The 13,722-nt window shown below is 48.8% G+C and overlaps 1 protein-coding gene across 4 annotated transcripts in view; it reads left to right on the forward strand.

Moving 5' to 3' along the window:
- ARHGEF7 (Rho guanine nucleotide exchange factor 7) overlaps positions 1-13,722 on the forward strand; it is a 125,289-nt gene that overhangs the window by 92,805 nt on the left and 18,762 nt on the right. For all 4 annotated transcript variants that reach the window (XM_081815211.1, XM_081815212.1, XM_031035863.2 and 1 more), the window contains 6 exons: positions 5,050-5,188; positions 5,950-6,009; positions 6,617-6,763; positions 8,905-8,991; positions 11,346-11,424; positions 11,618-11,757. In XM_081815211.1, coding sequence (XP_081671337.1) covers positions 5,050-5,188; positions 5,950-6,009; positions 6,617-6,763; positions 8,905-8,991; positions 11,346-11,424; positions 11,618-11,757 — 652 coding nt within the window. The remainder of the gene's footprint in view (positions 1-5,049; positions 5,189-5,949; positions 6,010-6,616; positions 6,764-8,904; positions 8,992-11,345; positions 11,425-11,617; positions 11,758-13,722) is intronic.

Consider the following 13,722-nt stretch of genomic DNA (forward strand, 5'->3'; position numbering starts at 1 on the left):
GGGGCGCTGCTCAGTGGGGTGCAGGGGCTCCGTTTCTGCTTCTCAGAGGGTCACCAAGTTTTACTAAGTGTGCTAGGAAGATGGTCACAGTTACTTTTGAAAAGAGCCATTTAAAAATCTTTTAAACTGTGAATGGAAAAATTGTCCTAGTAGCATTAAGGATAAGTTACAGTTAAATATTTAAATATTTCAACTTAAGAACTCTTGGTAAGCAAGCATGTTTGAGCTATTTATAAACTGAGCTGAGACTCAAGGGTAGTGTCCCTGTGAGTGGGGCTGGATTGTGGGGCCGTGGAGGGAGGGCCTCTGGCTCATTTGACTTGGTTTGAGCCCCAACTCCACTCAGCTGGCGAGCCTTGGGTAAGTCGTCTTGCTTCTCTGGGCTTTATTCCCTTCTCTGAAAGTGCCGACTGTTGGGGTTATTGTAAGCATTAAGCAAAACGTGTGTGAACGGACTGGAACTGAGTGAGCGTGGCAGGTCTTCCCTGCGCCCCTCCCCCAGGAGACCCTGTGCATTCACTGCTGCTCAGTGTGCTGAAACACAGTAGGAAAGCCTCTCCAGTCCTGAAACGAGGCAGCAGCCTCTGCCGGGTGACAGAAGGAAAGGGAGGTCAGGATATATGGTGTCCACAGAAATGGAACCCAAAGAACCCCAGCTCTCTTTCCCCTAAACTCTTCCTCTTTGCCTTTCTGGGACGGCGGCTGTGTCCACACATACCTTCTGTTATGTGCTCTGCCATCACCTCCTGGGCATTAGAATTTCCATGAAAGTTGAATGTGCAAGGATTACATTTATATTTCTGAGAATTCCACAGGAGTTCTTGACGTGGCAATAGGGGAGATAAACAGAAAGCAAATAGGATGTTAGGGTAAAACTGTCCTTTAAAATTTTTGTTCTCCTTCCTTTTTGGGGGTTGGGGGTTGATCCTCTAGGGTTGGGCTGGAAGTCTAGAGAGGGTGGGGTGGGCACTTTTGGGGACTGATTCTAACTAGATATTTTTCCCCATGGAATTAAGGATCTGTCCTGAAGATGGCATTTGAAGTGATTCAGATTGTTTACAAAAATGTTCAGACTTTGAAGGGAAATGCTTGCGAGTGTGTGATGTTTATTCCCTCTTCTGTGCTATTACTTCAAAGATTGTTTGTGTCCTAGCTGAAACTTAAGTGCAGCATTTTCCCAAAATAACAGGGAAGGAATACAGACAAGTTTGAGTGGGGAACCTCTGTACCGTCTCCATGTGGCGTGTCCTTGGGGTGGAAGGGTCACGGTCCTGCTCTGGCAGGGTGAGCCGTGAGAGCGGGCGCAACTCGGGCTGCCGGGACGTGTGCTGCCTGTGTGCTCTGCTGAGGTCTCTGGGCAGCGAGAGGCCCCGCCCTGCCCCCCAGTCGGACCCTGCTTCGCAGGCGTTAAGTTGGTGAATTGAGGCAGGGTTGCAGTTGGCTGGGAGCTTCTGTTCGTGTTCACCACGTTTTATTCTGGCCTCTTAACCTGTAACCTCTTCCCTGCTTCCCTTACATTTGTTGGGAGTCTTAAAGCTGCCACACTTATGGGTTGATTAACCTGTTTTTATGCTTGAATATACTTTTTAAGGATTGATTCAAGTGTACTGATGAGAAGTTTTAAAGGCTTTATTTGCTTGCAATTGTGTGATTGCTCATTGTGTTGAAATTCTGAGTGTGAATCTTGGGAATGCATAGACAGGGATGCCTGTTGTGTAGAATCAGAGCTGAGAGGTTCCTTTTGCATTTTCATGATAGTAGACATGGAGGTTCCTGGCTGCCTATTTTAAATGAGTTATGTGTTTCGTAATTTAGTCTGTAAATGAATTTTATTTTTTCCCAGCACTGTAATTGTTGCTTTTTGCTTGGCTTACATGATGGTTCTCTGTATGAGTGTCCTTTTGTTGGTATGCACAGTGTCCTTTCAGTAACTCCAGAGGAGATCTTCTGTATAAGGTTGCTAGCATCAGTAGAAAGTAAGCTGAAAGAGCCATTGTTTTGTCAGAATGGCCGTAACCAGCTGTTTTCTCTTGTTGTACTCAATTTAAAAAACTAAAATGAAATATGATCTATAAAGACTTAACTGTGTACATGTTCTGGCATTCTGAGATCATGGATGTTAAAAGAAGTTACTTTTGTTTGCAGAAATGTCATTTTAAATTCTTGGTTTTAGGGTGTTTCTGGAGGGGGCGAGGAGTAGAACTTGCTTAGTTCTGTTACTTTTTCTCTGCCATAACTACAGTTAGGAAATTTCATATCCAAAAATATATTAAAAAAAAAAAACAAAACAAAACATTCCGAATGGACTTTCTTGTGGTTTTTCTTGTAGTAGGAAAGGCTCCGCATGGATCGTGTTTGAAGGAGTTGTGAAATACACTTTTAGTGCCAAAGAGTTCGGCTTTTATGGGACTGTGCTTGATCAGTTGTTCAACACTTAGAGAAATGCTGCTAATGTACGCCTTTCTCCTTCTTAAGTCTGTCCTTTTACTCCACTGCTTTAGGGATGGATAGGGTAGCTGGAAGAGACGGGCATTTGAGGAAGAAGGTGTGAGGGGCAGGCACCATGTGTGTGAGACACAAAAGAGTACAGCAGGGTCAGAAGGACCACACCAGCCACTCGAGTCCAGCATGGGCCTCAGGGCCCTCCTCGGGCTCAGCCACCCTGCTAGCAAGGAGGATGGGGGCCTCCGTCCTCACAGGTGCCTCTATAAAGGTGCATGATAACGACACCGGTGTGGCAAGCTCGGTGACGTGCTGGGGATTATGTACAGAAGCCTCTCGGATGCCGAGCGGAGTGCTTGTCCAAAAGTGGGTCATCCCCTACCCTCTGTCCTTCCCGATGCGTTCTCCTGGCTACCGCTCTCCCTTCCACCCAAGTTGAGCAGAAGGGAGTGGCTGGGAGAAAGCCGGCCTGGGAGCACTCCTCAGTTACCCACCCCAGCTTAGTGGGGAGGAGTCGATGTTGAAGAAGGGAGGAGGCAAAGTGGTGATGCAAACAGGTGCCCGAGGGTGCTGCTCCTGGCCCTTAGACCCCCACAGTGTCAGGGGTAGGCACTGGACCGATGCGTGGCAAGGTTGCAAAACCCTGCTGTGCCGGGCTTCCTGCCGTCAGGGGTTTGTCCAGAGAAAACCAGTCTCTGAAAGCATGTTAGATACCCACACCCCCACACATACCTCGAGAGAAAGCTCAGCAGCTTCTTTGATGATTTAAGTCACATCACCATGAAGGGCTGTCTTACAGGAATAAAATCATGAAGCCTTAATCTTACAGAAATGAGAAAACATTATGTGTGGTAAGTTTTTATAGCTTAGGATTATGTGAAACCTTCCCCTTTTTAATGATTTGCCTGGACTTTGATAATACTCCAAAATGTGTATATATAAATTTATTTGAAAGGTTGATTTTAAGAAACGGAGCAGTCGGTACAGATGGGTGGATAGGCAGGCAGATGGCAGGTACCGTTCACCACGTTAGTCCCGTATTGTTTACACAGCCCAGGCACGCACTCTGGCTTCACTGAGTACCCCTTGCTTAACCAGGCCACCTCCTTTTCATAAACCTGACTTTAGGTAGAAGTAGCTGTCTAAGGAAGTCTTCGTGCTTAAGAAGTGTAAGACTAGTTTCATAATGATTGATTCCTTTGTTTTCAACCTGAAATGTGAAACCTTTTATTTCTCAGTTGGTTTAGTTAAGTGAACTGCTTTCCCCGTGGATGCGTGAGATCAGTCGCGGTTGGGTAAGAGGTAGGTTGTGCCGACACCGATTCTTGTCCTCGCATTTCCGAGTGAAGTCCTTCTGGTTGAACTATAGGAGACGGTCGTAGTCCTTTTGAACTAGCAGGGTATACATTTTGAACGGATTTCGATACCGAAAGGGTATGCATTTTCACCAGGAGCCCTTAGTGTGGCTGGTGCTCCAAGGAGCTTGGGCAGTGGGCAGGTGTAGCTGAGTTGGGGCTGAGGGGGGCAGAGGAGGTGAGGCAGGGCTGGGGGTCCCTGGGGTCAGATCAGGTCACCCACACTGAGTTATAACTGCTCAGTTAATCTTCAGGGTTTTCATATTTTTTGGCTTTGCTTAGTGTTCTTGCCCATAGGTGACATGGGGGCTCAGCACCTGAGTTGGTGTGTCCTCTCCCCCAGCTTGTCTGTCCCTCCCGTCCCCATGCCTGGAGTGATGTAGGGGCAACAGGAGAACAGGGGTGCAGGAGAGGCACAGGTGGACAGGTCCGGTCCCCGGTGTGAGTCCTGACGTGCGTGTCGCTGACCGAGCTGATGCCCACCGCTGCACTCCTGGCCTGCTTGGCCCGTTCCAGACGACGTAGCTGTTGAACTGAAACACTCAGGGCAGACCCAGTGTGCTGGTCGTGGAAGTTAGAGGAGAAATGGGATGAGGGTGACAGGAGCGCGGGAAGTATGCGGGCTTTCAGCTTCTTTAATCTCTGAATATGCGCTCAGTGTCCTCATCTCAAACGTGGGTGACGTTCTTTAAATATCGTGAGGGCTGAGTGAAGTGATGATGGAACAGTGCTTTTGAAATTGTAAAGCCCAAGTGGATCAGTTACTTGACTGTGCTGTCTCGGGCTCGTTCCTCACAGGATGCTTCCGGGGCCGTGGGCTGGACCGGTAGGCGCCTAGGCAGTGCCCTGGTCCAGTGCGTGGTGGCACTGAAGCGTCTTCTGCCTTCTTTTTTTTTTAAAACCACCTCGAGGTGCCCAGATAATCGAAGTCCGTTCTGGCTTGGAGAACGCTTGCTGGAATTTGGACGCTCCCGTGTGAACTTGCGGGGGTGGCCTTTCGTGAGTGGAATTGCCAGTGTTCGCTTCTGCGCGGCTGTTCTTGCTCCTGTCCAGAGCAGTCACGGCACGAACCCCCTGGGGTTGTCCCCTTCGGCGTCCCAGTGTAGCCAGCACCCGGGTGGCCAAGTGGGAGGTGTTAGAGACCCCGTTGCCCCTCACCGGCTGGTGCTGCTGGTGGGCAGAGTGTGGTCCCCTGCCTGTGCGCACGCGCTAACCGCCGTCTGCTCTCCCCACGTGGCCGCCGGCTGCGCAGCGAGCAGCTGGGAGAGTTCATGGAGACCAGAGGCGCAAGCAGCCCGGGGATCCTGGTGCTGACCACCGGCCTCAGCAGACCGTTCATGCGCCTGGACAAGTACCCCACGCTGCTCAAGGAGCTGGAGAGACACATGGAGGTACTGTGTGCCGCGGGCCGGTCGCTCGGGATCCGATACCCAGTCAGAGAAACTCCCAGTCCACTTCGGGGGCCAGAACCCACCAGCGTGCTTTAAGGGGTTTGACGTAACGGAGTTTCAGAAATGGTTCTGTGAGATACCAAGTTTTCTGCTTATCCCAGCTCCATAAAAAGCATGTCGTCCTTCATCTCCTCTGTCACCCACTGCTGCTGTTAGAAAAGTCTCCAAAAACTAGAGAACGTTAATCTCGGTGTTGAGTGGCACTGAGATGCCCTATGAGGGACACTTAGCCGCAGGTGGTCAGGGCAGTGTTTGTACAGCAGTAATGGTAAGAGAGTCCATCAGTTCCTGATCCAGATGTGTCTGTCTTTTCAGTAGTAGGCTGTAGGCCTGGCAGACACTTGTGTCCAGCCTGCTGTCTGGGGGAGGGTTGGCACACTTTCCCTGTGAAGAGTGGGCCCTGCGGCCCCTGCCCCGTGCCCACCTCCGCTCTGGGACGCCAGAGCCGCAGAGGCCCCGTGGGAGGCTGGGTGGAGCGGGGTGGGTGCAGACCCCTGCCTCGGGCTTCTCTCTTCTCACGCTGTTCTTTCCCCGGAGTCCAGCGGCTCTGTGAGAACAAGAATGGCACTTTAATGCTGAGAAAATAAGATCTGCTGTGGGTTGAAAAGTGTTGGGAAAGTTTCAAGCTAGTCTGTAGAGTGCCTTTTAAAGAAAAAAAAACTTTACATTATGAAAACTAATAGTGTTTCTTCTATTCAAAGGATTATCATCCAGATAGACAAGATATTCAGAAATCCATGACTGCCTTCAAAAATCTCTCGGTAAGTGATTAAGCCAGATGTAATGGCTTTATCCCCCAGGCATTATTATGACAAGGGAATGTAGAAAAATTTTTTGTCACCTAAAAATGTCCGATGGTAAAAGATACCGAGGGCTAGAATTTGGGTGTACTCAAGTAAAAATGAACATGGTAGTTTATTTACCATGGCGGTAAATTCACATGCTTTACTGGGCTGTGGACACCAGGAAAATTACAAATAGTTTAACCTTTAAAAAGGCAGCGCATGTTTGATCTATAGTTACTTGCAAAGGTCCTCCTCCACGGGCAGTGTCTTTGGCGAGGATGAGTTCAGTCCCGCTCTGTCACCATGCTGCCACATCCCCTGTGTTTCTGGAATGTGCCTCACAGCATTTGCTCTTGGTCCCCTGCTCAGCCTTTGCACTAGCAGAGACCAGTAAAACCAGAAAATTCCAGTTTAAAACCAGTCCAGAGTGCCATGGGTGTTGTCCCTCTTAATTCCGTGCTCGTGAATTCAGCGCATCCTCATTCAGTGGACTATCTGTCTCAAGAAGAAACAAAGTAATATGGCCAGTACTTGAGGTTCTGGAAGCTTCTCTGTCTTCTAACAGTGGTATTCTGTGTCTCAGGCCCAGTGTCAGGAAGTACGGAAAAGGAAGGAACTAGAATTGCAGATTCTGACGGAGGCCATCCGGAGCTGGGAGGGAGATGACATCACGACCCTGGGCAGCGTTGTGTACATGTCCCAGGTCATGGTTCAGTGCGCCGGGAGTGAGGTACGCAGGGCCCGAGTGCTGTGCGCTGTGCCCCCCTCTGCAGAGCGGTGGGAATGGAGTGGAGGGACGAGGTGGCTGTTGGACTGGTGGCGGTCCTGTTCCCATCTCCAGAGTGTCTTTCTTGAAACAATTTAAGGTGCCTTGGGGAAAAATGGAGTTGAGAGCTGAACATAATTTGTATTCAGTATAATTTGTTTTGTAAATGCTTTCTCAGATTCCTCAGTGACAGTCAAGAATGTAAATACTTTAGAATGTTATGCTTTTATGATCGCATAATAAGCGATTTTAAAGGAATGTCAAATTTAATAGGATTCTTGTATCCTAATTTGGTATCTGCCTTTTGTCCTTGTGTGACATAAAAGTGGGTTCTGCTGTTAGTGAGGCTCAGCTCACAGTGGACCACTTGACCAGCGTAAGTCAGCCAGGACGAGTGATGATCAGCCTGTGTCACCTGAAGGGTGGCGTCCAGACACGACCTGCATCACGGGTGTCTGCTGCGGAGCGGGATGTATGTCCCCACCTGCCTGGGCCTTCCTGCCGACGCGATCACTCTAGGAAGTCTGTCTTCGGTGGTTTAGATCATTCAGCCTGTTGTGTCCTCTCTCCTGGTTGGCAGTTGTGGAAATCCAGTACCTGGTGGGTTTGGTTTAAGTGAGAGATGAGTGTAGACTCTTGTATCACCACCAGGGGAAACCACGATTTGTTTCCCTGTGTGGGAGTTCCATTCACTTGCTCACCAAGCAAGCGTCTCTTCCGGAGTTTTGTCCTACCTTTGTGTGTGTCAAAACAAAACAAACCAAGAACAGTAATTAACATGATCAAAATATGCTAAAGACCCATTTGCAAACTTGAAACTCTTAGGACAGTAAGAAAACCGATACTAACGTCAGTTTGGGGACTGTAGGAAATCGTGATTTCTAGTCTACTACATTGACTGAAAGACTCCAAATCTTTCCAGAAAGTCTTTTAATCATGCACTTTTAAATGTTGGGAAATGTTTCTTTCTCTTTTTTTTTTTTTTTTAAAGATTTTATTTATTTATTTGACAGAGAGAGACACAGCGAGAGAGGGAACACAAGCAGGGGGAGTGGGGGAGGGAGAAGCAGGCTTCCCACTGAGCAGGGAGCCCGACTTGGGGCTCGATCCCAGGACCCCGGGATCATGACCTGAGCCGAAGGCAGACGCTCAGTGACTGAGCCACCCAAGCTCCCCTGTTGGGAAATGTTTCTTTACTTTGTTTTTTTAATAATGTGAGATCTATGAAGCATGAATAGGTGTGCTCAGACAGTGGTTCCAAGCCGTGCCTGGGAAGATGGTGGTGGGTCGGACAGGTTTCTTGAGGGGGCCTCTCAGGGCCTGGGCTCTGAGGACTCCCGCCACGCGTTGCACACCTCTGTGCACGGCACGTAGGAAGGGCTGTCACACAAGTTTGAAGTGCGCAACCTGTTTTCAAGGCCTGTGGCATGTGACTGGCACTGGAGGACTGCGGAGGACCCTGCTTCTGGACCCCTCAGCATTTGCGGCCCGTGTGGAAATGGCCGCTCGTGGAAAGGGCCGTCTGCATTCTTTACATTCCCAGGAATCTGTCCTTTCGTCGTGGTTTCTCGGAGGCTTTTTTTTTTTTAAACCTTTTTGAAGCAAGTGGTTTTTAATAGAAATGCTTTTAAGTCTTTCATGTGAACTAGGTAAGATTTGTAGCATGGATGAAAACAACATTGAATTGATGTATCAGGCTTTAAGAGAAGTGCCAGGAATTATTAATAGACTAAAGTTGATTTTAACATTTTATCCTGTCCTCCTTCAGCTTGAAAGGTCCACCTGTTCTCCGCCACAACCCCCAAACTTTATGAGTTCTTTATTTTCTCTCAAACATAAAAAAAAATTTTAGAGTAATTAAAAAGAGTTAATGGCAGAGCTGAACTCCTTAACCAACTTTTTTTTTTTTTTGAAAGATGCTACAGGGGCTACTTGTAAGTCTAAGACTTTATCATAATTTTGTTTCCATTTATTTTAGCTGATAGAATTTGGTAGAAACAAGGAAATATGGTACATGTTTCATAGGATCTAATGTAGATACTTGTTCTCACATCTGTATGTTTTAAAAACAAAATTACTTGGATTTGTTTGTTCTTTTACATTAGGAAAAGAATGAGAGATACCTTCTGCTCTTCCCAAATATTTTGCTAATGTTGTCTGCCAGTCCTAGGATGAGTGGTTTTATCTATCAGGTAAAATACATTTTAAATTTATATTTTATTGTTTACTGTGGACCTAAGAGTCTGTTCCAGGCGTAGTTTGGATTTTTGGGTGAAGTACTTCGTGTCTGTGCTCGCGTTCTGTTCGTACTGCTGTACGCACAGCGTTCCTTCGTTCGGTATGGACACGTAGCTCCTGGCCACGTTTCCGTGGGCCCGTGCAGACGGAGTCTCGTGTTCATCGAAGCACAAGCAGGAGGAAACCAGCGACGTTTGTGGGCTGCCTCCTAAGGACGCGGGCTGCTTGAGGTGCCCACCAGCTGTGTCACCACCCGAAGTCCCATCTCGGAGCTGCTGCCTTCCTGGCCACCGTGCGGTGGCGGCAGCGGCGGGCTGGGCTAGTGGGAGGGCGCGGGCTGGGAGGTCCCAGAAGCCGCGGCGCTGCAGGAGACCGGCCGGGGCGGCTGATGCGAGGAGCGGCAAGTGACCACTTAACCTTCTTCTTTGTAGTCGTCTTGCTGGCACTCTCTGAGAAGAGGGGTGAGCTGATTTAAGAAGAAAATGCAAGGCGGGGGATGCGTTGTTTCTCTACAGAAATTTACAGTGGGCTGTTACGTAGCTGTTTGCTGTCTAGTCGGTGCTTCTGGCGTCACAGCCTTTTTTCTGTGTGGTCACAGAGGGTCGGGTCCTCCCCGCCGCTCCCTCCCAGGTCCTGCTGCAGAGGGAGTCAGCCCTTCGTTTTCTGAGTTTCTTCAGACGTAGTATGCTCTCTGTCCGGGACACGAACGCGGGTGACCCGGAGTCGAGGCGCCCGTGGCGTGTTTCTGCCTCCGCAGAAAGCTTTGCCGCCCAAAGAGGGGCAGTTGTCGCCCACTTACTGCAGAAGGAGCACTTGGAGGTGATAAAGCTGCTGTGTGCAGGTGAACCCAGACAAACAGCTCCTCTGAATTTGTCAGTGTGCTGTGGAGCAGGCGTCTGTGGATGAGATGCCACCGACCCAGGCTCCCCCACACGGGCAGCTCTGCCTTGTTAGGCAGCCCCAGTAAGCGTGAAGCCGAGTCCTTCCCACTGGCCTGCTCTCGCTTCATGTCTCGTACCCCACGAGGCTGAGGATGGGCCCTGCTCGGACCCGGGGGGCAGAGGTTGCCGTTTGGGGTGGGCTCAGGCCCCTGGCGATGAGGCTGGTGTCCACGCCACGTTTGCCCTGGATGTGGGCATTGACGTGCCCCTGGAGGCCTCATGCCCCCAACGGGACCCCACTTTCCCGTTCTGTGTAGAGTGTCCGGGGAAGGGTGTCTGGTGCTGTGACCCATGCTGTGGGTACCGTCAGTCCCCATTTCTGGCTCTGAGGGACGGGAAGAGCTTTCAGTGCAGGCACGTGCCGTCTACTGGTGTCGGTGCCGGGTTCAACACGGGACTGCCCCTTCGTCCCCGTAGCACCTCCCCAAGCTGTGCTTACACTGCTGAGTGCAGCATAGAGCAGTTTTCAAGTCTCCCCGACCGTGGAAGTGCCAAGCACAGTCCAGCGTGCTACTGGGTGAACTTCCGGACAGGCTCTGCTTGTGTGGGAGGGGCGGGGAGAGCACCGTGGGTGCCGGAGGGTGCGGGGCAGCTCCTTGACGGGTTGGGAGTGCCCAGCCGGCCGTGGCACTGCTGCTGTCCCTCTCGGGCCCCCTCCCTTGCGGACAACCACTGCTTTGGGAGCCGCCGAGTGTCCTGCCCCCGAGAAAGCACCGACAGACTTTTCCTTAAGTCTCCATCACCGTGTGCCGCGGGAATACGTTTTGTTTTTAGCCATTGCTGATGCTTCGTTTGCAGCCCTGTTCTAATGGTGTCTGTCCACTGACCTTTCCCATTCTGGTTCCCAGCCGTTTGCTGCATTCTGTGCAGCGCTCGGCATAACTACCAGCTTGGTCGGTGGACAGTCAAGTGCAACTCCTGTGCAGTTCCTTTTGCTCCAACTTCCCCGTTTTGCCTTCCAACTCAGAACTTCTTCTGAATTTCTTTGTGAGGCAAATCAGTGCCTCCTTTGCATATTGCATCTGAAATAACTACTGTAGACTCTAGTTTTTTGTCCTAATAGGCCATGTTCTTGTGTCCCGGTGTTTATGTTTAGAGGAACACATCAGATGGAATTTGTTTTTGTTCTGGTTGTTGCTCTGTACCTTACTGCTGGCTCCATTTTTTTTTTTTTTGATTAGAGTGTTATGATTTCTTATTTGACCTAGAGATTTTGTAATATAAATGCATATGGCACAAAGAGCTTTTTTGGTTTACACAGTTCCTCTGCCATTTCTAAAATCATTTAATACTTATTTTGATAATGGTACCTTCTTTACTAGAAAAGCACTAATTGTTTTTTTTTTGTGGGGGGGGGTCTTTTTTAGGGAAAGCTACCAACGACAGGAATGACAATCACAAAGCTTGAGGACAGTGAAAATCATAGAAATGCATTTGAAATATCAGGTGATAGGCACAGACTTTGTGGATACTCTCTGTCACGGTGATGAGAGGCAGCTTTCCATTTGTGTGCAGATTCTTGCTGGACTGTCCCGAGGGCTGATGGTTAAGCGCTGTTCAATTCTACTCTGGGTGTGTGTGTGCCTGTGTGTGCTTTCTGCCTGTTTTCCCGTTTCAGCCTGTTTCTTCTCGCTTCCAGGGAGCATGATTGAGCGGATCTTAGTGTCCTGCAACAACCAGCAGGATCTCCATGAGTGGGTGGACCACCTACAGAAGCAGACGAAGGTCACCTCTGTTGGCAACCCCACCGTCAAACCGCATTCTGTGCCGTCTCACACCGTAAGGATCCCTGTACTTCTGCTTCCACACTGGGGGGTCAGCCTTTGGTGGCTTGTGAGCGAGTGAGCAAGTACAGTGAAGCGTGATCGATACTTGGACCGAGAGCGCAGATACGGGCCTGATTCCCTGAGGGTACCGGCGTGTCCGGCGGCATCGCTGATTGCCTCACGCTGCTGCCTCCTGGGCTCTGCCTGCCTGCACGTGGATTGCTGGCATCGGCTCCGAGGGGGGCCTGGGAGACCAGATTATGGGGGTTTTCACCTGAAACCTCAAGAGCCAGCAGTCCATGGATTTTGTTTTTGTTTTTGTTTTTTTCCTGAGAATCTAATCATTGTTTTGATTTTAAGAAATCCATTCATCTTCTACTTAGAAGAGCTCACCAGCTCTTTGACTTTTTATTTATTTATTTTTTTTTAAAGATTTTATTTATTTGAGAGAGAATGAGATAGTGAGAGAGCATGAGAGGGGGGAGGGTCAGAGGGAGAAGCAGACTCCCTGCCGAGCAGGGAGCCCGATGTGGGACTCGATCCTGGGACTCCAGGATCATGACCTGAGCTGAAGGCAGTCGCCTAACCAACTGAGCCATCCAGGCGCCCCACTCTTTGACTTTTTAAATACTTAAACATTTCAAAGTATCTCAGCACAAAGTGTCCATGTTTAAAACCTCTCTTTCCTGGTATTTTATGCTTAAGAGACTGGTATCAAGTCCTTGTAACCTCCCTCAACTTTCTCCCACAATATTGAAGCATGCACACCTTTTCACAGGTGACCTGTGAATGCACAGTATTTCCAGGTGGTCAGTTTTCCTCACATCCCTATTAGATGGTCATGATCTTTATTTGGACTTTCTACCATGTGGTTCGTTTCTACATTCATTGTCCTTAGCAGTCAGGTTTTTGCTCAGGAAGAGTGGCTGTAGTGGAACGTCTTTTTTTTTTTTTAAATGATTGATTTATTTGAGAGAGAGCGCACTTGTGTAAGCAGGGGGAGGGGCAGAGGGAGAGAGAGAGAATCCTCAAGCGGACTCCCCACTGAGCAGGGAGCTGGACGCGGGGCTCGATCCCAGGACCCTGAAATCATGACCTGAACCAAAATCAGGAGTCGGACGCTCAGCCAGTTGAGCCACCCAGGTGCCCCTGTAGCGTAACATTCAGCTCAGTTTTATCTTACTTGGTTTCTCTTGACAGTTTGGAGGTTGAGACTACTTGTTTGCTTTAGCTAACGTTTCATTTTGAATGGCTCTGCCATTTATAACTCCTCTGTACTTTAAAAAAAAAATACTAAAGAGGCTTAGCTTACATGGAACTAAATTTGTTCCAAAGATATTGTATGTATATGTGAATGTTTATAAAGAAAAATGGAAGTGCTTCTTCATATTGTCAGCAACACCTTGAAACCAAACAGAGGGATTTCACACCAGGTAAAACTTTGTTCTCTGAACACTGGCGGTGTTTCTCACAAACAGGCATTTGAAATGTTACATATTTTTCCTAGAGAATTTCCTCTTTGAGGTGTTATGTATTCTCCCTGTGATCTAGCTGTGGCCAGCTGGAATATTCTCATTTTAGCGTAGACCATTCCCTCTTTTGACTTTTTAAGGAGAAACAAATCCCAATATTATTTACTATGATGTTTGCTAGAAGAGATGTTCTACATAATTTCGCTTTGTGAATTACGTCGTTTCAGAAAACTGTTATGTAGTGGTTGTATAGCCTGTTACAAGACACACGCACACGCACACATACACGCGCAGACGCGGCCGGGATGGGCCCGTGGTTACTGCGGGAAGTTTCCTGCTCTTGCCCTGGGGTGCTGTGGCATTAGCCACTGCCAGGCTTCTCATTAAGCGTGTGTTTCAAATAGGCGGTTCTTTTGAATGGTGATCTCACCCTGATTTCCAGCTCATAGAACACTTCGCTCTTTTATCAAGCATGCCTTGTTGTTTTGGGTAATTTGAGGTCACTG

The sequence above is a fragment of the Leptonychotes weddellii genome, chromosome 3, assembly GCF_054177405.1.
Source record: "Leptonychotes weddellii isolate Sample4059 chromosome 3, ASM5417740v2, whole genome shotgun sequence".
NCBI classification, from domain to species: Eukaryota; Metazoa; Chordata; class Mammalia; order Carnivora; family Phocidae; genus Leptonychotes; species Leptonychotes weddellii.